This window comes from Lactuca serriola, chromosome 5 (assembly GCF_051521515.1).
Source record: "Lactuca serriola cultivar US96UC23 chromosome 5, Lser_US96UC23_V15, whole genome shotgun sequence".
NCBI lineage: Eukaryota > Viridiplantae > Streptophyta > Magnoliopsida > Asterales > Asteraceae > Lactuca > Lactuca serriola.
The window spans coordinates 350,465,261-350,491,848 of record NC_136412.1 but is presented as its reverse complement, the minus strand read 5'-3'; the positions used below and the strand labels follow the sequence as shown (position 1 = coordinate 350,491,848).

The 26,588-nt window shown below is 35.3% G+C and overlaps 1 protein-coding gene across 1 annotated transcript; it reads left to right on the top strand.

Moving 5' to 3' along the window:
* Nucleotides 1-5,174: 5,174 nt before the first annotated feature.
* On the top strand, nt 5,175-5,633 carry LOC145051118 (uncharacterized). The gene has a single exon (XM_078999253.1). It carries the CDS (start codon nt 5,175-5,177, stop codon nt 5,631-5,633), a length of 459 nt encoding a protein of 152 aa, XP_078855379.1.
* The last annotated feature ends 20,955 nt before the right edge of the window (nt 5,634-26,588 follow it).

Here is a 26,588-nt window from a genome sequence, read left to right as displayed (position 1 = left end):
CGCTGACGGTAAGGGAAACGAAGGAACATGGCATGTCGACGGAGCTTCTGTGATAGTTGGGAAATCGCGAGGAGGTGCGGAGGGAAGAAGCATCGGGACAGCTGTTGGATTAGTGTCTAAGTCCATAACTATTTTGGTATGTACTTGACCCGATGGTGCATGGTTCTTTTGGGTTGCCTTCACCAAAGCAACTTGATAGGATGAATTAAGGAGAGAGAGGATTAATTATGAATTATTAATATATCATGAGAATAATATATTAAAGGAGAAATCATATTGTTTAATTAATATTAGTCAAGAATTAATAAGAATTAATTTTGTGGCTAAAAGACATTAATTAAATAAAGGGGGCTAGAACTGTCAATTGTGTGATGGCTGAATATTGGGCTAATGGACTCCATAGAGGATGGAGTGGACGAATTCTATGGGGAAACCCATTAGAAATCATCCAAGGCCTCTAAGGAGGGAGTCCATGGGTTGCTTAAGGCCTAAGCAATCAAATTAGGGTTTCCTTGTTAGATAACCCTAATAGCCTCACTATTTAAGGATCCCTAGAGCATCAAAAATGTGGCCAAGAGTTTCCTTAGGGTTTCTACACGTTTTTGGGTGTCTCCTCTCTTTTCATTCTTCATCCTCTTGCTCTTGGTGTTTGTGAGCCATTAGAGGAGTGACACTTGTGACTCTAAGCTTTCTAAAGCCATTATTAGGAAGATTTTAGATTGTTATTGCTACATAACAATCAAGGTAAGATCTAAACCCCATTCTTATGTTAATATGATTAATTGTATGCTAGACCTAGGGTTTATAGCTTTGGATATTCAATTGCATGTTCATTAGACAAACTAGATCCAAAAGCTATTAGGGTTTGCATGTACACCATAGGAATGATGTTTTGCTCAAAACCCAACAACAACACCGATCCAGGGGGCGTTCGATTTTTGTGTTTGACAGGAAGGAGAAAAGACGAGAAAGAGAGGGGCATACACCCTTCTCCGGTGACTCTCTTATCGATCGGTGTCTTACATCACTGTGTATTCCATTACAACAAAATCGATTAGGTAGGGATAAGAAAAATCAGTGGCGACAGTAGGCGGCTCTGCCAATTCTTCCTTTTTTTCTGGTGAGGTGAGAACGAGAGACAAGGAGGTCTACTTCTTTCAAGGTGAAATTTTTTAGGTTTATTGTCTAATTCTTTCAAGGTGTAATATTTTTGGTGAATTGGGAATTTGTTCTGATTGTTTAATTTATATAGGAAATTGAAAGTTGTTTTGATGCACACCAAGTTCTCGCTAAAATGCTTCAACTGAACGGTATTTATTTGTTTATAGTATTCTATCAGAAAAGAATGTTTTGTTATGATAATCATGAAAATATTCTGTTAGAAAGCCCCAAATTAATATAATTATCGGTAAATGAATTCCAATTCTATCAGAATGGAATCACGAATTCCAATTATTTTGGAATGGAATATGGATATTTTCTTACTAATTTATTCATTGGATTTGTTTCCACAGAAGCTGATGCTTGAGAAGACCACGAAATTTGAACGACGTCTCTTAGCAACATTATTCTTTTAAAATCTATTAGTGTCTTTGTTAGATTTTTATATTTTTTTTCCCAATTTGAAAGTTTTTAGTTTTATTCTTTAAAAATAAATATTTCTTAGCAATTGTTACACGTATTCTATAAGAAATAATATAATTTTTGTTTTAATTCTTCAATTGTTGGTTCGAGAATTTGTTATTCTACAAGAAATTTTTAAACTCATGATCAAGAAATATGTTCAAGAATATTTTTATTATTTTATGGTTCTAGAATATTTTTATTTTTGAACATACTCAAACATATTCTGTCAGAATGTCCGAATTAAAAACATTATAATTCGTAAAATCGGATTTTTAAAATTAATATAATCTATGATCCCTTAAAATATGCAAACTTCCTTTATTAAATCTATATTAATTGACTAAAATACCCTTCTAGGTATATTTGATGGTATTTATCAATTATATTTAATTGCATAATATGTATTAATCACTTTCTTAAAATAAGTAAAATGATTGGCCCACATTTATGCATACAATAACACAATAATTACTTTGAATATAATAACCTAAGCTTATATATATATATATATATATATATATATATATATATATATGTATATATATGTAACGCCCGTAGATCCGGGCTAGTCAATTTAGAGATAATAGGGGTCGAAAACGACTTTTCGACAAAATATTATTTAGAATAAATAATCATAACCAAGTTGTAGAATATGTCTCAAGGGTTCCGTACATATAAAGAGCGCCGAAATCTGAGTTATAACGAAGAAGTTATGACCCGTCGAAGTTCCCCAACGGAACCGACACGGTACCGGGAAGACGTAAATAGTGAATTTATGATAGAGAGACTTTTAGCCTTAGTAATCTGAAATGACAGTCGTAGAATATGTTAACCTAAGAACGTCCATAAAAAGAACGCCCAAATCTGACTTCGTATGAGGAAGTTATGATTTTTCGAAGTTTCGGCTTAGCGGTGAACAACCCGAAGTTCGAGTATTAGATCGAACGGTTTTTAGCCGACACAACCTAAACGAGAATAGAAGATCTCGTTATTAGCAGCGTAACGATAAAAAGACAGACGAAAATGGACATTGGATGAAAAAGTTATGAGATTTTAACGGACCAATCCTGTCCCGGCCTGTTAAAAATATAACTTTAAAAATAAAATCAAAATTTGTCGACGGAGTTTAAACGAAAGTTGTAGAGTACATCTCCACCTACGCGTGGATATAAATAACGTCAAAAACGGAGTTCGTATGAACGAATTACAAATTATAATAGCATATTTACGTATTAAAATAAAGTATAAATCATATATACGTACACATATATATACATATGTATATACCATTAGAAAGGTATCGACAATTCGGTCATTATAAGACTAATGTTGAGTTCTTTCGACATTACTTTAGTACAAATATTGTTAAATCTATTTAAAATAGTAATATAAATGGGTGTTTAGTTGTTTATATAACTATAAGGTTATTAAGTAATTATGGAGGGTAGTTTTTGAAAATTCAATTAGTATAAATAAGAGCCTCTAGCTCTCATATTTCTTGCACCATTCTCTTGATTCAATAGTCTTTCTCTTCTTATCACCCCGAGCATTTCGGTCCCTCGTGATTCGACTTCTCTTTCTGTAGTTTTAGTATAGTAAGGTGAGCGCTGAAGCGCTACACGAATCTTTCTTTGAAAGATTCAGCGACGAAGTTCTGCCCCTGCAGAGCCCGACTCCTAGCTAAAATCTCATTGTAAATAAGTTATGCTTACCCTATTTTAATATAGCTTATATTTAAAATTAGTATTGTTATTATGAACTTATAATAAATATTTGAGCTCTTATTATATAAGTGTCGTTAATATATCTTTTTAACTACTCGCGGTACGGGGAATCTGGTTTAAAGGGCCGCATAGGGTTGTTGGATTTCAGAAGTGCTATATGCCAAAAATGGTCCTGACCTCCGGTGTTTTATGTCTGGCCCCTGTCTGTACATAGTGGTAGGAAAGTATTGTTTAAACGCTTATATAATAATAATAAGACGAATAATTAGTCATGGTAAATATTAGACTAAAATCTAGTGGTAATAAAACTAGGTTACTTCGAAGGAAATTATTTTAAAGTAAACGAAGTGTTGTCCGAGTACCGAGTCACCACCTTATCAAGTGAGTGCATAGTTACTTTCATCTTACACATAGATATGAAGTATTTTATATAAATTACGTCCTATGTGTGCATATTATCTGAGTACTTGTTGTCTATGTTGGATGGACGATTTTATACATGTTTTAAATGATTTAAACTGTATATGTATTTTATATCTATGATAATGTTGGGGTAAAACATGGGTAGATGTAATAGATGGAATATAAGTTGGATGATGAGTTGAGAGGTGTTATAGACCACGAGGTGAGGGTGAGAGGTGGACCATGTGAGAAGCCTTTTCCTAAACGATGGCCCCGTCATTCAGCAGAGTATGGATGACAACCATAGACTATTCTAGACAGTCTAGTGGAACACTAACAGGCTCGCAACCTGTAAGTGTTGTGAACGATGTGTTCACCCGTTGTACTATAAACCTTGGTGATCATGCAGACTTGATGCCTAAAACCTGGTGATCATGCAAACTTGATGCCTAAACCTTGGTGATCATGCAGACTTGATGCCTAAACCCTGGCGACTATGCAGACTTAGTGCCCATTGTGTAAACCGTGGCAACGATGGACTTCGTGCCGATTCCTTAGGATGATCCTTAGGAATGAGTGAACGAGATATAGTTGATTCTTAGGGAAGATCCTTAAGAATAAAGAAGATAATGGGGATGGGTAATTGGGTTGATTGCTTAATTGTTTAAACATAAATCTATATTATTATGGGTTGAAAACCCTATGTACTCACCAGGTTTCTCAACCTGACCCACTCAGTTTATTTATATCACAAATGTTGTTATGAAGTCACATTACACTGAGAGATTAAGGATATATAAATCACTAGTGATAATGAATGTAAGTTATGTTTATGCTTATGTTTCTGTATTGATGATGACATCCCAAATGTTTTAAAATGAATAAAAATACTTTTCTTCGGAAATGCTTTGATAACGTATTTATCATGTTTTACTGGGAACAAATTCCGCAACATTTTTATTAAAAGAGGTACGCTGATTTTTATAAAGCATAAACAAAATCGGTCTTTTCTGGCCGTGAAAATGAGGATGTCACACACACACACAAATATATATATATATATATATATATATATATATATATGATTAATAGAAGCTATATTTCATAGGAAAATACCAATTTTCATGGTATCACAGCGAAAGATCCTAACCCCAGTTGTAACCCTAATTTTTTATGCTATGTCTAGATCATCTGTCTAACCAATCTCCATCATGACCAACCCCTCAGAAAAACCATCTTCTGCAATAAACATCAAACACATAATTCATATTGTTCTTGATATCGATCAGATAAATTACGACATCTGGCGTGAATTGTTTAAAAAGTCATTGTATTGGTTATGGAGTGGTTAAGCATCTCGCACCTCCGGTTCAACGCTCGTCTACTTATGTCGACAAAGCTCCTAGAAATACCATTCAAATCATGGAAATTGCTACATGGAAACACAATGATTCCATAGTCAAGTCTTGGCTTTATGGTACCTTATCTCTTCCTCTCCTTCATCTCATCTTCAAAAAACAAACTCTGACCGATGAGGTTTGGGAGACAATTGTAAAAGTTTTTCGTGATAACAAGAACAACAAAGTCATCCAGGTTGACAATGAGCTCCAAAATATTACTATTGGCGATTCCTTTATGGTTGATTATTGTAATCATGTTCAGGATCTAGCCTATCTTCTTGAGAACATGGATGCAAAAGTTCCAAAACTCAATCTAGTCTCCTACATGTTGAATGGACTATCTACAAAGTACCATCACATTACCATCACTATTAAACATCAACGACACGTCCCATCATTTTGGGACACTCGCTCTATGTTGGTGCTTGAAGATCAGCAGCTTGTTCAAGATGAGAATGACACCGCCTCTATAACACCCTAAAATTTTCATACTTTAAAACCTTTTCAAATGCTATGGTTATAAAATTCACTGCGGGTGTTAAACCACATTTAAAAATATTGGTCCTATAAAAACATTTACAATTAAAATATTCGGTGTTACCATTAAGCATCTTACATAACCATAGCAAGCAAATAAAAATTACATCAGTACATTGATAAGGAACTTGACAAGTTCCACTCCATCTATCAAGAGACATCATCAAGCTTTAATCAGACATCACTCTATCATTGCATATAACCTGGGATACATGGCATTAAAAGGATATATGTAAAACAAAAATGTCTCTTGAACTACATGGGGTTTAGTCCATAAAACGTTTCAATCATTTTCAATAAAAACTCCTTTAATTCATACCATAAAGCATTTTTAATCATATTCAAGAAAATTTTCTTTCATTCGTACAATAAAGCATTTTCAATCATTTATATGAAAATCATGTTATACATAAAATATCATATCATATCATATCATAAGTGTCATTTCTTATCTTATCATTTCATTATCTTCTTTTCCATTTCTATTTCCAAGACCAAGGTGGAAAGAACAAAATCATTCCATCAAGGCATCATTTCTAAGACCAAGGTGGGAAGAACAAAATCAAACCACCAAGGCATCATTTCCAAGACCAATTGGTATAGTGAGAAGAGTCATTGGTATAGTGAGACTCACCTCAGTCTGCTGAAAACAATAGCTACTCGACTACCAGTCCAAAATCTCACACTAAACAAATATACAAGTAACCCTAATTAGGATTACAACTCAGCCTAGTCAAAGAGCCCAAAATCCTAAGTCAAAGTCCCTCCATGATGGCCTAAAAGTCTTTCCTTCACTAATGGGCCTAGGATCAAATTCTAAGACTATAATGGGCCATATGGCCCAATAAGGCCAAAACATGACATCAATAGCCCAAAAAAATTCCCAAGACCCAATTACCCCAATCAATCCATATCCAAGGCTAAGTGGAGTTCAATTGGCCCAAAAGCCCACCGTAAGCCCAACACCTTCAATAGAGCGTACGTCCAACGTACCTCAGAAGTACGCTTAGCGTACTGGGTTCCTCAGTTGTGTGCGCAACGTACAGGTCAGTACACCCAATGTACAAACAGGTAAAGCACAACATCCATTAAGTGCTTAATACACAAATACTTCGTGTTCCAAATCCACATCTAGGTCGTTTCTAAGGTCCTAGGGCATAAAGTTGGCAGCTTTATGACCTAGCATGCAATAAGAGAACCCAATACCTTATTTAATCCATTAACTTTCATCTTAAGCTATTAAGCTCGTGCAAGAAGTCAGCACAACCATCAAACTATCATTTTTATGCTTCAAACCATACAAGGGGACCTAGATCTAACCCCCTAACCTATGCAATTGACCAAACTCACAAGAGAAGATCATGGACCAAGAAAGGACTCAAAACCACACCTTAACTCAACTAATTATAAACAAGAGCAAGGTAAGAGCTTTTTACCTCCACAAGCTTCCCAAGGTGCTCCAAATGCATGATCCAAAATCTTTTCCCACGTTTAAGGCTTGCTTCTACTTCCTTCTCCTTACTAGATCACGAAAAGGAGTTTTTTGATGCACTTTCAAGACAAAGAGGCACACATAAATGTTTTAGGGTTTTAGAGACGTTTGAAAGTGATGGAGGCTGGTTAGGGTAAGGTCCAAATGACTTAAGAACGTTTAAATAGGTCACAAGTCTGAATATTAGGGTTTTTGACCTCGGCCTTGTACGCCCCACATACGAGCCTAAGTCACTTTACCTATCCGCTCGCGTACGCTAAGCGTACACATATGTACGCCCAACATACGAAGGGTCCACAAAGCCCCAAATAAAATACCTGGATTTTTGAATGTTATAACTCCCCCCACTTGATTTAAACATCATCCTCGAAGTCTGCAGATGCAACTAGATCCGGGTAATGCTTTCTCTTTTCGTCCTCCGGCTCCCAGATCCATTTGGAGTCTCTCCGATGCTACCACTCGCAATCTATCATGACCGCATTGGGCCCCATCCAATCCTTCCTGATGATTACTTTCAATCCTCTCAACATAATCAATACCAAATCAATAGGAAACCTCTCGCCGAGCATATTTAGAACATTCTTCCAAAATACCCTCGCAACGCTCACAGTATGGTATTCCGCAATCTCCACCTCAAGTGGGGAAGCCAAAGTCTTCGAAGCATCTCAAAAGTTCTTGCTAAGTGCAAGAGATACAAATGATCGGATAGCCCCCGAATAAAAAAGAACATGAGCCAACAATCCAATGACCAAAAAGGTCCCTATACAAGATCATAATAACATGAGCATAACCATAAAATAACTAAGACAGAAATAGACCACATACTAGTCACGACATTCGGTGTTGCTCGAGCCTCCTCTGTGGTTAGCTAAAATGCGTGACTCTTCACTGTAGGAGCATCCGCCTTGTCCGGGTGGCCATCAATAATCCTCACTGTGGCGGACGCAAGCGCCTCCACTGCTCCTCCAGCCACCCTTGGACAATCGACCTTTTTATGACCGGTCTGGTTGCAGCGGAAACAAATCAAGACCTTCTTGGGGATATCCCTACTCTGTTGGGTTTTAAGCACCATAAATTAACACTCCTACGATGTACATGCAATCCTAGATGCTTTGAATCTATGTTTTCTAAAATTATACATGCAATTTCAATTTTCCAAAGCATACATCTTAACTAGCATACAATAGAGGATATACAATATAAAACTCATATTTAGATGAATACCTCTTGATGTAGTTGTACTTCTTAGCCTTAGAAAGCTTTAACACCCCAAGTGTGATGTCTCAAATAGTTCACAAACACCATGAACAAAGGAAGACTTTGAGAGAAAGGTTAAGCACCACCAAAATCGGCTACGGTTCTCTTAGAACTCTTAGGGTTAACTGTTTTTGGCTAAGGGGTGACATTTATATAGTGTAGGATTCCAAGAGTCATGGGTAGACCCTAATCCATACACTTAGGTTATGATCCATATCTCATATGGGCTAACTCTTCATGGATACTTACATAAACTTTACCCAACATTGATCAATAGCCCAAACACTATATATATATATATATATATATATATATATATATATATATATCACTGATTTACATAATCAGTCCCCGTTAATTTAATTAGTCTCTTTTGATCACTAAATTAATTTTTGATCAATACTAATTAAATATTATGATTTCATATTAATATATTATACTTGTAATATATTAATAAATCATAAATAACCTCTTTCTCAAATATTCATCCTATTAGATTGTTCCGGTGAAGGCAGCCCAAATGGACCATGCTACTCTCGGGTCATGTACAAACCAATTATAGTTATGGGCTTAGACACCTAATCCAACAGTCTCCCACTTGGATAATTCTAATAACTATTATTGCAAGTATGACTCCAAAATCTCGACTAGCAATCGTAGCTCTCAAAAGCCACTGTCGAACTCTGACCTAGTCAAATGACACGTACATTAGATAAGGGATCATATATTCCCCCATTCTAGTTATCCTATGAACTGATACATGGATTATAATCATTCTCTTGGTTCATGTGTTGTTTCCCGATTTTCGATTTATGACGACCGACTAATTGAATAAATCAAATAAGTCCAGGCTTGGCTAACCACTTAGGGTTGTCATCACTAAATCATCGAGGGGCCCACAGATATTGCTTTTATCCACATTGGGTAAAAGAAATGGATAAACTTCGACGCAAATGCTTGCTTGTACTTACTCATCAAATCACACACAACAATACGTTTTACAACACCACGTTACTGGTGCGTTTACATATGTCAATGTGCAACCAACTTGTAAACTACAACTCACATGTATTGGTTTCAAGAATACAAGATATTATCGTCTCACAGTCACTCGTGATAAAATCCATGAAGTGATTCAGATGAGCGTGGGTTTAGTCCAATACTTGAATCTTATTCCAGAAGTACCCATGAACACTGCAACAAACTTGTGCTGTGTCTAAAACACTTTAGATAATCTACAGATGGATTCATGATAGTCTTGCCTCAATACCTACTTCCAAAGTATGATCGATTGTGGATGGTTTGAATAACCTAGTTATTTGGGAAGTCAAAACATGCAAAGTGAAAAACAAGAATAATAGAATCCAATACAGTATCAAAACTTTTGAATATAAATAAAACACCTTTTATTTAATCACCATATTGATTACACATTATTCATTGTATAAATACTTGAATTAAAAACAATAGTCATCGCATGCTCCAAACATGCACACTATGTTTACCTATGGTCCTTACTTTGTGAAATAGATCAATTGTAAACATTTCCAATGACACTCATTTCACAATTCCAAATCCTTATCGAAAGTGTAAGAATACCAAGTCCTTGCCACTTACTGTAATCTGTTAGATTCTAAGTTTATATGCAGTGGTCCTTTTGTAATGACTATGTACAGAAGTCACAGAGACTTTGCCAATTACAAAACATTCCATTGGAGATCGTTACACGACAATTCCATAGATCTGAAGTCTCATATTCAAAGCATGTTCCTTTGAACATCCTTCTTGCATAAAAGTTTCTAACTTACTCATAGATTCTTGATATTCAACTCCCATTATGGAAACTTTTCCATAATTGCCATATGACTATCCATTCTTAATAGAATCCTATCTACTCAAAATTATATCAATATGGTACATTCATTACTATACTTCCAACTATCCTTAAGCAACCAATCCTTAGAGAACTTCAGATCGTTCTTGCCAGTTGTTTAATAACTTTAGTCATATTCGGTTCTAGACCTTTTTCCCTCTTAATGCCCTAGGCATTTGGAAAATTAGAATAGGAGAATATTATAGCACATGCAGTCGATCCTATATCCGAAGCATATGGGACACGATTCATAATGTCTTACATAAAGACCTGATACGTTACCAATCTCTTGCTATAACATTTCCATATATAGAATTTTCTTATGTCAAATCTTTTCAACATAACATTCATATATGTACTTGACTAAATTTGATTAAAATTCTCAATCTAAACCTTTAGAATTTAAATGAAGTATAAGTTCCTCTCCCTTAATTATAGCAAAACAACTTTTCAAACCCTGCAACTTTGCGAATGGAAACCTTTGTTTTCTATAATTAACATTGTTAACTCGCAACACTTACCATAATCATTATGCTCCTACTAGTATAATAATTATTATATTACTATCATAACACTTATTCTCCCACTAGCTTTGACATGTACCCAGAAATTAGTTGGACTTTTAGAAATCAATACTTGTTGACTTTCTTATCAAAGTTCAGATTTCTTATACAAGACGCTTTGATAAGACTTTATCTAGGCTTATCAAACTCATACAATTTTCCTTAGATAGCTCACATGTGTGTCTAAACTATTCAGAACTTACAAAAATAAGTTCTGAATGCTCAAACTATTTTCCATTTCTCACAATTCAAACTATGAAGAAGGATGCCGTAATCATAAGCGAATTTGAGAATGCAAATTTCACCATTGCTAACTCTTTAAAGTCTACTTAGTGAAAGAGTTTCCTCACAATCATTTTCATGAAGCAGAGAGAAACCTTATGACAATTAGACTTTATGGTGTATGTGTCCTATCCATGTGAATTTATCATAACCATAATCATTAGATAAGGTCTATGGCAGATTCAAACTTATATGGACTGAACTTGTTCAATCTAAATTTCTAGCCATTTTGCAGCACACGGGCCTACCATGTCTTCCAAGTTGTTCAGCAAATCACCCTTACTGATTAATGAACTTTCAATGATCAAGGTGCTTTGCCCTATGCAAACAATTGAGAACTCATAAAACTCACATGCATAGTGAACTTTAACTGAAATGAGCACAGAAACAAGAATATGTCAACACGATAGATTACAAATCTCAAGTCGTGTGCTAGTGGTTGACAATAGGTTTACTCTTGATTAGTTCTTGAACTTTTCAAGATCTTTTAATACTCCCACTGACTTCTTGACATATAATACTCACTTGTCAAGAACATTCATTGACAAACAAATATTCAAGAGTTAGTGCGGTTTCTTATCAATACAAACACTTCTGACAATTAGTCTTAGTTGATATTTGTTTCATCCAAAACATCACAACTTACCAATTTCAAATATACAAGAGTAGAAAACATTTTACTCTACATTTGTTGATATGTCACTCAATATACAATGTTGTAGTATTACTTTAAGACTGGATTTTGAAACGAAGTATGATTCATCTATCTGATTTAACCATTTCAACAATTCACGATTCCTCTTCTTAACCACATAATTGCCCTTTAGAGGATCAATTGTGATATGGTTCCATAATCACTAAGATGATCATAAAACACGATACTCAAGTACTCTACCTTCTTTTAATATTTACTAAGCTTTTAGCAAATCATAACGAATAGTCTTATCGTTCTTTGTGGTGGATCTGAACCAGTACACAACAATTTGTACTAGATCCCCAAGTCCTTCACTTGACTCACCTATGTATGTGAACAAGGAATTAGTCTTAATTTCCCAAAGATGAAAATTCTCATTCATCATGCAATACAAGTTGCATGATCCCAAATTCCGTCCAATTGAAACTTGGGGATGAGAATATTTCATTATTAGGTAAATTTCTGACACTATCACAAACGAAAGAACCAAATTCTTATTGCTAAAAATACAAACATCAATTTTCACAAATGCCATTGCAAGGAAATATAAATAAGACAAAATCAAAATTTTATTATTTATTTATAAAACGCAGAAACTTGTCCTTACAATGCAAATACATATGAAAACTATGTGACTACATATTTCTAAGCAATCTATCACAACTCCTAAGCAATAGCTCAAAATTCTGAACATCGAACTATGCGATCGAAATCCATCTCTTCGCGATCAGAATCAACTTACTCTTCTTTCAAGCTTCCTTTCTCTTCTTTGATCCTACAAAACATCAAAATGAAATCTTATCACATCATGTATTAACAATCTTGGATTATTAATCTAAGACTTGATTTTGAAATGAAGTATGTTTCATCTTTTTGATTTAACCATTTCAACAATTCACGATTCCTCTTCTTAACCACATAAGTTCACTTTAGAGGATCAATTGTGATATGGTTCCATAATCACTAAGATGATCATAAAACACGATACTCAAGTACTCTCCCTTCTTTTTAGATTGGAGAAATTTATATCTTTCTGCCTAATTTGATTCTTCTTATTCATTCTGCTATCTATTGAAACCTTTTCAATGATTCAAAACTATACTTAATCTTGTAAGTATAACCATATTTACTAAACTTTTAGTAAATCATAACGAATAGTCTTATCGTTTTTTGTGGTGGACCTAAACCAGTACACACAATTTGTACTAGATCCCTAGTCGTACACTTGACTCACCTATGTATGTGAACAAGGAATTAGTCTTAATTTCCCAAAGATGAAAATTCTCATTAATCATGCAATACAAGTTGCATGAGAAATTGAAACTTGGTGATGAGAATCTTTCCTTATTTAGTAAATTTCTGACACTATCACAAACGAGAGAATCAAATTCATATTGCTAAAAATACAAATATCAATTTTCACAAATGCCATTGCAAGGAAATATAACTAAGACAAAATCAAAATTTTATTCTTTATTTATAAAACATGAAAACTTGTCCTTAAAATGCAAATACATATGAAAACTATGTTTCTACATATTTCTAAGCAATCTATCAAAACTCTTAAGCAGCAACTCAAAATTCTGAACATCGAACTATGCGATCGAAATCCATCTCTTCGCGATCAGAATCAGCTTACTCTTCTTTCAAGCTTCCTTTCTCTTCTTTGATCCTACAAAACATCAAAATGCAATCTTATCACATCATGTATTAAGAATCTACAAGTAGGAACTTAATAGAGTTTAGATAGTTGATTTAACTGAAGCAGAGTCATACATTTTGACTTTACCATTTCTTAGATCACTCAGGTAGTCAGGGCAGCTTCGCTTCCAATGTCCATTTTCTTGGCAATAGAAACAAACAGACTCCTTTGGAATAGTACACAAGACAATCATAGACTTAGCCTTTCTCTTTGATTCTTTCCCATTGGGATGAGAAGACTTTTCTGGACGTCCAATGTTGCCATTGTCAGTGTGTTGGATAAGGTGTCTAAGTCCATAACAATATTTGAGATGCACTAGACCCGACCCAGCATGGTCCATTTGGGTTGCACTTCACCCGAACGACGTGGATAACCTTTTGAGAATAATATGTTTATGATTTGTTAATATATTATAAGTTATAACATATTAATATGAAATCATATTATTTTAATTAGTATTGATCATAAATTAATTTATAATTAATTTGTTGATAAAAAAGGTGACTAATTAAATATGGGCTCTTGTATTTTATATAGTGTGGGATAATACTCATTTGGAATGGGCTAGGCTTGCATGGGAGTCCATGGATAGTCCATGGAGCTTTTAACCCATGGATCCTTGGAAAGGAAGAGTCATGGGTATTAGGGTTTACATGGATGTGACCCTAATCCTCCACACTATATAAAGGAGTCCTTGGCACTTAATTTGGGACTAGTTGTGTGTGTACAAGAGTGGTGGCCAATTCAAGAGTGTGCATTATTCTCTCAATATTTTTCCAAAGTTTGTGGTAATTGGTGATTTCCATTTGAGGCATCTACACTATTGGTGCTAGGCTCTCAAACTCCAAACAATCAACCGCTACTAAAAGGTATGTCATTCTACTAGTAATTTTATGATTCAAGTTCCTCATACCATGCTAGTTAGGATTGCATGTATTTTATAGAAAACATAGATCCATGGTTTATAGGGTTGCATGTACACCATAGGAGTGTTAGCATGCTCAAAACCCAATAGTGGTATTAGAGCCTAGGCTTGTTTTCTTGAATACTTGATGCAAAGACTTGAAAAATCGAAAAATATTGCTATCTGGACAGTGGAATCGCCGAGTCCATGGGGGGACTCGACAAGTCCAAGCATACATTCATCCTACTCGTTGAGTAGGTTCATGCACTCGACGAGTATGAGACAGTTTTTCGAATTTTTAAGCTGGAATTGGACTAGAATCATTACACTAAAATGTTTTGGACTTATAAAAACTGTTTTTTATGTTGTAATGATTATGCTAATCCAATTTCAAAGGCTATTATCAAAATTTCAAGTTTTGTATGTGTTCATATGATTCTTGAAATTGTTGATATGGATGTTCATGAACTTATGAGTTTTATTCGATCATAGGAGTTATTTTCAAATGGTTTGTTAGTTAATTCTTGATCTTGATGTGTTTTAATGGAATCCATAATTTTTCCTCAAGTTACTGATTACCAAAAGTCTTTTCTTTAAATTCCATTAAAAACCATAGGTTTCACAAGTTGAAGAGTCTTTTCATCATAATTGTTTTTATGGACTCCATAACTTGTCCTCAAGTTATGGATGACCAAGAGTCTCTTCATTAAAAGTTTTTAAAACCTTAATTAAACTCATAAGTTATGAAAATCCAAAAGTTTTTGAATTGTTCAAAACTTGCCCTCAAGTTTTGAAATTTGTAAAGTCTCACACACACTTTTGTTCCAACCCTTAGAGTTTTAAAAGTTAAAATTCAATCCTTATACTTTATAGTATTATAAGTTAATAATATATATATATATATATATATATATATATATATATATATGTATAAGAGCAATTTAGTCTTACCGTTAGTAGGCCTCATTCACAAAGCCGGTCAATAAGGGGGTATCAGGTTGTTGCCTATAAAATGGCAACTTAATGGGTGTCCACTCTCACCCACCGATTCCTTGACTGGTGGAGGGTCGTTAGCCGAACGGGTAGGACAAGGACAATAATTCTCATTAAAAGTTTAATTATGAATATAAAGTAACTAAACCTTTTATAAAATCCAAATCTTAGTTACTTTAGAAAAATGTGAATTTGGTGCTAACCCATGAAATTTACACTTTGTACCTTACCAAGTCGTTGGTGGAGCGTGTGTGGTTAACCGACACACTAATTAGATTAGTAAGGATGGAAAAGGGTAACTTAATGTTTATCATACATCGGTGGAGCGTGTGTGGTTAACCGACACATTGATTAGGTGATAATATTAAGGGTATCAAGTGAATTTGCATGGTTATTCACACCTTGTTTTGTGATCCTCGGCATCCCAGTCACAAAACCTGAAGGGCACAATCGAGATTGAAACATGCCATTGAAAATTTCAATGAATCTCAAAAGATCTAGGAGTTTCAAATCCAATTAAAACCTAATAAATCATTTTGTTTTTCATGGTGGAAATTGGTGAATCGTCATTCGCCTACCTTCAAATATTTTATAGCTTGGATTACGGCATCCCTCTTCCAAGTTATAAAATATTGTGTTGGGTCCTAGCCTTAATATTTCATATTGGGTGTTATATTAAGGATTTTAAATCAACTAACTTGAATCTCTCCCATTATAGAAGTCTGATTCAGACAAGTATGATCTTCCCAAATCTCTTGAAGATGATGTCCCACAACATCATGCTTCACTTCTTCCACTTCCTCCAATTATTCTCCCTGACCCACAAGCTCGAAGACTTGAAAAGTTCAAACTCACTCAAGTCCTATTGAATAGTAAAAACAAGGATGGAAAGCCAGTGTGTGCACATGTCTTAGAGATGAAGGCACACATTGGCAAGCTAAGGATGATGGGTGTCGGGTTCCCAAGGAAGTTGGATATTGACTGGGTTCTTCAGTTACTTCCTGAGTCATATAGTGAGTTTGTTAAAGACTAATATGTGACATATCATGACATGACCCTAAATAGATCTTACCTATTTGCTAATTGTCGCTGAATCAACAATGATTTGGCGCAATGGTCAAGCAACTTGGAATGGAAGGTATGCCTCCCAAGCTGACATGGACATCCCATAAATGATTTTTTCTCCTAAAGGGAAGGAATTGGCCATGGTCAAAATTGATGATCATAAGAGAAAGGCCATTTCTGAGACGGCTCTATCTGTTGGCTCAGATGAGCCTGTGTTTCTACTACCAAGGAAAGGGACATTGGAATCGAAGTTGCCCTGACTACCTGAGATCTTTAGTCAGAATGTATGGTTCTATTTCAGGTAAGTCAACTATCTAACTTTTTTAAGTTCCTAATTGTTGATCCTTAATACATGATGTGACTGGGTTGCATTTTAATGTTTTGCTGGATCATGCAAAAGGAAGGAAGCTTAAAAGAAGAGTATGATGAATCTGATCGCAAAGATGAATTTCAATCGCATGGTTCGAAGATTGGATTCTTGAGCTGGTGCTTAGGAGTTATGATAGATTGCTAGGAAATATGTAATAACATAGATTCCATTTAAAGTTGCATTGTAAGGAAAAAGTTTTTTCAGCATTTTATAAATGAATATAAATTTTGTTTTACTTCATTTTATATCTCCTTGCAATGGAGTTCATGGAAAGTTAATGTGTGTATGTTTCTAGAAATAATGAATTTGATTCTTTCATCTGTGGTAGTGTCTAAATTTACTAAATAAGGAAAGATTCTCATCACCCAAGTTTCAATTGTACATAAACTTGGCATCATGTAGGTTGTATTGCATGTTGAATGAGAATTTTCATTTTTGGAAAGTTAAGACAAATTCCCTGACCACATGTATATATGAGTCAGGTGAGAGACTAAAGGATCGGGTACACTGGGTGTGTGCAGGTCAAAGTCCACCATAAAGATCGATAAGACTATTTGTCATGATTTACTAAATTTTAGTAAATATGGTTATACTTAATAGTTTAAGTACAATTCTAAAACATTGGAAAAGTTTCAATGTATGGCAGAACGAATGAGAAGAATCAAATTTGGCAGAAAGATAAAAGTTTCTCAAATCTGAAAAGATGGGAGAATACTTTAGTATCATGTTTTATGATCATCTTAATGATTGTGAGACCATATCACAATACATCCTTTGGGGACATCTTAGTGCATTCTTATGGCTAAGAAGAGGAGTCATGAATTATTGAAGTGGTTAAAATCAAGAAGATGAGTCATACTTCGTTCCAAAACAAGTCTTAGAGTCATACTCCAAGATTGTAACTTGAGTGCACTTCTTAAAGAAGGTTTATAACACTTGTCAAATGTAAGAGTAAAATGTTTTCTACTCTTGTACATTTGAAACTGGTAAGTTGTGATGTTTTGGATAAAACAAAGACCAACTAAGGCCAATTGTGTGAAGTGTTTATCTTGATAAGAATCCGCACTAACTCTTGAATATTTGTTTGGTTGTCAAGGAATGGTTCTTGACAAATAGAAACTTATATGTCAAGAATACAGTGGGAGTTTTTAAGGTCTTGAAAGTTTCAAGAGCTAATCGAGGATAAAACCTATAGTTTATTGCTAGCACACGACTTGAGGTTTGTAACCTATCGTGTTGACATAATTCTTGTTTCTGTGCCTATTCCGGTAAAGTTGAGTATGTATATGAGTTCTGTGAGTTCTCAATTGTGTGCATAACAACTTGGAAGCAATGGTGGGCCCTTGCGCTACCAAGAGGCAAGAAATCAAGATTGAACAAGTTCAATCCATATGGTTTTGAGATTGTCACTAACCTTGTCTTGTGATTATGGTTTTGACAAATTCATATGGATAAGAACACATACACTATAAAATCTAAGTGTCATAAGGTTTTTTTCTGATTCATGAAAATGATGGTGAGGAAACGCTTTCACAAAGTAGATTTTAAGTAGATAGCAATTGTGATATTTGCATTCTCAAAGTCGTTAGTGGAGCATGTGTGGTTAACCGGCACACTAACATGGACTTGTGAGAAATGGAAAAAAGGTCTAAACATTATGATTATGGCATCCCTCTTCATAATTGTTTAGACATACATGTGAGCTATCTAAGGAAAGATGTATGAGTCTGAGAAGCTTAGATAAAGTTTATCAAAGCATCTCGTATCATAAATCTGAACTTTGGTAAGAAAGTCAATAACGTATTGATTTCTAGAAGTCCAACTGTTTTCTGAGTACATGTCGAAGCTAGTGGGAGCATAATTGTTATGCTAAATAATTATTATGCTAGTGGGAGCATAATGATAAACATTGTTAATTATAGAAAACAAAAGTTTCGCTTGGAAAAAGGTTGTTTTACTATAATTAAGGGAAAGGATATTATACTTCATTTCGAATTTCAATCATAAAAGTTTAGATTGAGATTTTAATCATCTTTAGTCAAGAATATATATATATGAATTTTATGTTGGAATGGTTCAACATAAAGAAATTCTATATATATTGCGTTCTCAAAAATTTGATTATGATTACAACATCCCTCTTCATAGTCGATTTTTGAAAACATGGCAAATAAAAATATTGTAGCAAAAGACTGATCTAGTATCATGTATTTATGTGAGACATCATGAATTGTGTCCCATATGCTTCGGGTATAGGATCGATCACATGTGCGACAATATCTATCTATTCTAAATTTTCAAAATGCCTAGAGCATTAAGAGGGAAAAGGAATAAAACCGGATATGAGTGAAATGATTAAGCAAATGTCGAGAACAATCTAAGGTTTACCTAAGATTGGTTTCTCATGGACAGTTGGAAGTATGATGCTAAATTTTGGAAAGGGCCATATTGACATATTCAGAAAAGAGGTAGCTCTTGTTCAGAAGTGATAGTCAAAATTGGAATATGGAAATATTTTCCATATTGGGAGTTGGATTTCAAGAATCTATGAGAAAGTTAGAATCTTTTATGCAAGAAGGATATTTAAAGGAATGTACTTTGAATGTGAGACTTCGTTTCCATGGAATGGATCTCCATTGGAATACTTTGTAATGTCTGTGACTTTTGTGCATAGTCATTGCAAGAGGAACAATGCATATGAATTTAAAATCTAACATATTACAGTAAATGACAAGAATTTGATATTCTTACATTTACGGTAAGGATTTGGGATTGTGAAATGAGCATCATCGGAATCATGTTCAATTAATCTACTTCACAAAGTAAGGATCATAGACAAACATAGGTTGCATATTTGGAGTATGGCATGACTATTGTTTTGAAAACATAGTGTACTTGCTTGGAGCATGGGACAACTATTGTTTTAATTCAAGTGTTAAGTTGATAAATCGAAACAGAATAATGTGTAATCAATATGGTGATGAATAAAAGGTGTTTTATTCATATTCATAAGTGTTAGGACCATACTGGATTCAATTATTCTTGTGTTTCACTTCGCATGTTTTGACTTCCATAATAACTAGTTTATTCTTTCCGAATAACTAAGTTATTCAAACTTCCACAGTCGGTCATACGTCGGAAGTAGGTATGAATTAAGACTGACATGAATTGGGCTTGTAGATGAATAAAGGTGTTTAGCCATAGCAATGGTTGCTACAACATTCATGAGTGCTCATAAGTTCTGAGTATTGGAATAAACCCACGCTCACTTGCATCACCTCATGGAATTTATCTCGAGTGATCATGAGACGGTAATATCATATAAGTCTTCAAACCAAGAGATATGAGTTGTTGCTTATGAGTTGGTTATGCATTGATTGCACGAAAACGCATCACTAACTTGATGTTATAAAACGTGCCTTTGTGTATAATTCAACAAGTAGTAGAAACAAGTATATGAGTCGAAGTTTATCTGTTCCTTCTAGTCCTTGGAGGATTAGAAGCGATATTTGGGCCCCTCGATGATTTTTTTTACCTCTGTACTGGGCCCGGTCAGAACTAATTTGATCTTTTCACTTAAGTTCTATGTCAAACAAATCGAAAATCAAGAAACAAACTGCTGGCCAATAAGTAAGACATTGTTCCATGTATTTTTCCGACTGATATCTAGAACAGAGGATTACATGATCACTTATCTAAAATGGCGCTTCATAGTTCAACAGAGTTTTGAGAGCTACGATTGTCGGTTGGTTCCTGAAGTCATATCTGCAAATATAGTTATTAGACTTATCCAAGTGGGAGACTATTGGATAAGGTGTCTAAGTCCATAACAATATTTGAGATGCACTTGTCCCGACCCGACATGGTCCATTTGGGTTGCACTTCACCCGAACGATGTAGATAACCGTTTGAGAATAATATGTTTATGATTTGTTAACATATTACAAGTTATAATATATTAATATGAAATCATATTATTTAGGTAGTATTGATCATAAATTAATTTAGAATTAATTTGTTGATAAAAAAGGTGACTAATTAAATATGGGCTCTTGTATTTTATATAGTGTGGGCTAATACTCATTTGGAATGGGATAGGCTTGCATTGAGTCCATGGATAGTCCATGGATCCTTGGAAAGGAAGAGTCATGGGTATTAAGGTTTACATGGATGTGACCCTAATCCTCCACACTATATAAAGGAGTCCTTTGCACTTGATTAGGACTAGTTGTGTGTGTACAAGAGTGGTGGCCAATTCAAGAGAGTGCATTATTCTCTCAAGAGTTTTCCATAGTTTGTGGTGATCTGTGATTTCCATTTGAGGCATCCACACTATTGGTGCTAGGCTCTCAAACTCCAAGCAATCAACCACTACTAAAAGGTATGTCATTCTACTAGTAATTTTATGATTCAAGTTCCCCATGCCATGCTAGTTAGGATGTAAACTTTGGAAATTCTTATTTGCATGTATTTTAGAGAAAACATAGATCCAAGGTTTATAGGGTTGCATGTACACCATAGGAGTGTTAGAATGCTCAAAACCCAACACAATGTCCATGGAAGTTTGGGAAGTAGACCTTCCAATCAAATTTGCATTACCAGTGCGCCAAATCATGGCTGATTCAGCAACAATTAGCAAATAGGTAAGATCAATAAGGGTCACTTTGTGGTTTGTCATATGGTAGTCTTTAACAACCTGACTATATGACTCGGGAAGTGACTGAAGAACCAAGTCAACAACCAACTTCCTCGACACAATGACGCCTAACATTCCCAGCCTATCAATGTGTGACTTCATCTCCAAGACATGTGCACATACAAACCTTCCATCTTGGTGTTGGCTTGCCAATGGGGCTTGAGTGACCTTGAACTTTTCAAGTCTTTGAACTTGTGGGTTAGGGAGAATTATTGGAGGAGCTGGAGGATGTGAAGTTCCACTACAACACGAGGAAGGGATTAATCTTTCACCTTTATTGTCTTGTAGAATATCATCTTCATGAGGAAAGCTTTTTCCAAAAGATTCAGGAAGACCATATTTGTCTGACCTAGACATCTATGATCGGAGAAATTCAAGTTAGTTGATTTAAGTCCTCAATATAACAACCAAATTAAATATTAAGGCTAGGAACCAACACAATATTCTACAATTCGAAAGAGGGATGTCGTAATCCAATTGTAAAATATTTGAAGGTAGGTAAATGACGATTTACCAATTTCCACCATGAAAAACGAAAAAGAACTTTAGGTTTTAAATGAATTGAAATTCCTAGATCTTTTGAGATTCATTGAACTTTTTAATGGCATATTTAATCTCGATTATGCCCTTCAAGTTTGTGACTGGGATGTCGAGGATCACAAACAAGGTGTGAATAAGCATGCAAATTAGCTTAGTACACTTAATGTTACAAATCATCCAATCAATGTGTCAGTTAATGACACACACTTCATTGATCCATGATTAACATCGAGTTACCCATTGACATCCTTCATTAGTCTCATATTAGTGTGCGGCTTAACCACACACACTCCACTAACGACTAATAAAGTGCAATGTGCAATTTCACGGGTTAGCATCAAATTCACATTTTTCCTAAGTAACTAAGATTGGGAATTTATAAGTGTTTAGTTACTTGGTATTTCATTATACTTTTAATGAGAATTAATGTCCAATCCTATCCGTTCGGCTAACGACCCTCCAACAGTCAAGGAAGCGGTGGGTGAGAGTGAACACCCATTAAACCACCATTTTATAGGCAGTAACCTTATAACCCCCCCCCCCCTTATAGACCGGCTTCGTGAATGAAGCCTACTAACGGTAAGACTGACTTTTTACTTATACATATGTAATATGTTAAACATTTAATTTTTTATATAGTATAAGGGTGTATTTTAATTTTTTACAATACTTGGTGGTCTAATCTTTTAATTAAACTAAACTTTTAATTTAATTAAACTCAAACCATATAATTATGGATTTATTAATAATTTCTTTTAATTAAACATTTAATTAACTTAATGAAATCCATAAGAGGTAATTTGGACTACTCAAAAGACACTAGGTTATTAAAAATTCAAAAATTAAAACTATTTAATTAATTTTTAAGTTATGAACCCAAGAGTTGCATCTTTTGAAACCTTTCAATTACAAGAGTTAATATTTTCATAATTTGAGACTTTTCAAATACCAAAACTTGAGGGCAAGTTTTGTAACTCTTGAAAACCTTTTCATTTCCATAACTTATGAGAACTTATGAGTTTTAATGTTCATGAATGAGACTCTTCATATAACTTGAGGAAAAGTTACAAAACTCACTTCAAAAGCACTTATATCAATTTTAGCTAACAACATTATCATATAATTTCACTATTGATCTAATCTAACTCGTAGCAAGGCAATTCATATCAAATAATACAAATAATTATCTTATTATCTTAAAATTTGACAATTGTCCTGTAATTGGATAAGGATCATCATTACCAAATCAGAAAATACGTTTTTTTATGATTACAAAACAGTTTGTGGTAATGATCCTAGTCCAATTCTGGCCAAAAACTCGAAATTCTGCAACCAGAAGCATCTACTCGACGAGTACATGAGCTGGACTCGTCGAGTTGCCCTTTTACTGAGTGGAATCGTCGAGTCAGCCAGTGGACTCGGCGAGTTCATCAGTCAGAGGCCAGAAAATCGATTTTTTCATCTTTGAAAATCAACAAGCATCAACTATAAAAGAAAACAATCCTAGGCTCTGATACCACTGTTAGGTTTTAAGTACTATAACACTCCTATGGTGCACATGCAACCCTAGATGCTTTGGATCTATGTTTTCTCTAATTATACATGTAATTTCAAGTTTCAAAAGCATACATCCTAACTAGCATACAATAGAGGATATACAATATAAAACTCATAGTTAGATGAATACCTATTGATGTAGTTGTATTTATTGGCCTTAGAAAGCTTTAGCACCTTAATTGTGATGCCTCAAATGGTTCACAAACACCATGAAAAAAGGAGGACTTTGACAGAGAGTTTAAGCACCACCAAAATTAGCTAGGGTTCTCTTAGAACTCTTAGGGTTAACCGATTTTGGCTAAGGGGTGACATTTATATAGTGTAGGATTCCAAGAGTCATGGGTAAAACCTAATTCATACACTTAGGTTATGATCCATATCTCATGTGGGCTAACTCTTCATGGATAATTACATAAACTTAGCCCAACATGGATCAATAGCCCAAACACTATATATATCACTGATTTACATAATCAGTCCCCGTTAATTTAATTAGTCTCTTTTGATCACTAAATTAATTCCAAATTAATAATTCTTGATCAATACTAATTAAATATTATGATTTCATATTAATATATTATACTTGTAATATATTAATAAATCATAAATAACCTCTTTCTTAAATATCCATCCTATCAGATTGTTCCGGAAAAGGCAACCCAAATGGACCATGCTACTCTCGGGTCAAGTACATACCAATTATAGTTATGGGCTTAGACACCTAATCCAACATGCTCATGTGGCCCGGCTGGCCACAAGCATAGCATGTCGAGCCTGCTGCCCGACAGGTTCCACTATGCGGCTTGCCGCACTTGGCACAGCGGCCTCGGCCCTGTTGGCCCCTACTGAGAGGATCAGAGGTCTTAGGCTTCTTAGCCTAACCCACTGTTGTCTGAACCTGCTCTGGCTTCCACTTCGTTCGGAGCTCCAACTCAATTTCCCATTCCTGGGCCTTCTCCACCATGTCATTAAGGGTTCTGCACCCTGAAAAGCTAACAAACTCATGGATATCATCCCTCAGCATGGAAAGAAACCTCGTCTTCTTTATCTCCTCATCGCAGCATACTACAGAACCAACAGTTCCCTCTCTCTGAACTTGGCGGTAATCTCCTCCGCAGTCTATGTCGTCTGATGAAGGTCCTAAAACTCCCTCACCAATCGATGCCCCTCAATAGCAGGTGCAAACTCCAGATCAAACCTCCGCACAAACTCCTCTCAAGACATCTCAGCTATACCCGCTGATCCTACCGCACGGGTAACCTCCTCCCACTAATCTTGCTCCCGATTCCTCAACATGCAGGACGCGAACCCCACTTTTGCTGCCTCAGGGAAAAAGCTCGTGCGTAGGGCATTCTCCATTTTTGCAACCCAGTGGTGACTTGTAATGGGGTCCCTAACCCCAAAGAACTCAGGCACACCACACGCTTTGAACTCCCGAAATAAGGGAGTTTGAGTCCCTATCTGACTCGCAACAATCTTAGCTCAAAAAGACCCGAGCCACTCCTTCATGATATCCATGATCCATTCCTTAACGGTACCAAAGATCACCGAGGTAGCGTCAAGGATGCCACAAGTTCGTGATAAGATCGCATAGCCTTTCATCAATGGGCTCTACACCAGAGCCTAAACCTGATCCTGAACCTGAACCTCCTTGCATAATCATCACCATCTTAAATAGAAAAATACAACATAAATATCAATCGATAAGGAAGTTTGAAGGGATTCCTACTCACTGAGCTCCTTAGAGCTTCCAAGTCTGCCCTTTTTTCGGGTACATGTCATGTGCTTTAAGTAGTACGGGCCCAATACTACCTTCCACACCTACCTGTACCTTCCCTAAGGCTATACCTGATGCCTCTAATTCACCCAACTACAAATAACATGACCCACAGAACATGACACAAACTCAGTTCCTAGACTATTAGGATTTCTAATCCTCTAAAACATAAATCAATCATAGCAGGTTGCCCTATGAATGCAAGTTATACACAGATAGAATCCCATAGACTGTCAAATAAAGCTTCTACCCTAAACAACAACCGAACAAGGAACAGGAATAAGGCAGAATCCATCATTCTAGGGCTATGCAATCATAGACATAAAGAAATTTGAAAGCATACTTTTAGCAAATAACTAATTCAATCATCAATTTCCAAGAATATATCTCTAGCATGGCTAATACATTGGGAACACTTACTTGAGCTCGGTCGATTACATGCTTTGCACTCTCCCCTTTTTACCTTAAGAAAACCATTTTCAGAAAAAATTTAACTTTTTTTCTTTTGAAAAAAGGGTTTACCATTTCCTCAGTTTGAGTTTTGACACACCCGAGAGTGTGCCCAAATCCCTCAAACCAAGGCTCTAATACCAACTTGCAACATCCCAAAAATTCAGATAAAATTTTTCATCTAATAATTAGAAATTTCAACCATATTTGTTTTTCCAAAATTCCATTACATAAATTCATTTTCCAAAAGATCAGAGTATCAAAAACAATAAGTGCAGAAATACTGGAGAGTGCATGTTGCGCCATCAAGCGAGACCCTTGCCCTTAGAACCAGAAGTACCTGAAATACCCAACAAAATTGTAAGCACACGCTTAGTGAGTTTCCCAAAATACACAAAACATATAACCACATAATGTCATGCACATATATACATAAGTTTGTCATGGACTCCCTCCATGGGCTGCATTTGGAATGCCATGGGCTACCCCCATGGTCTTGCATCCAAGGGCCATAGGCTTCCCCCATGGTCTTACCAAGTGTCATGGGCTCCTCACATGGTCTTCACATAATTCAACACATACCAAATAACAAAACCATTACATACTCAACTATTGAAATCTCATATCAAGTAATGGGTCGACATTGGTGCCTTCGACCCATTGGTATAGTGAGAAGACCCACCT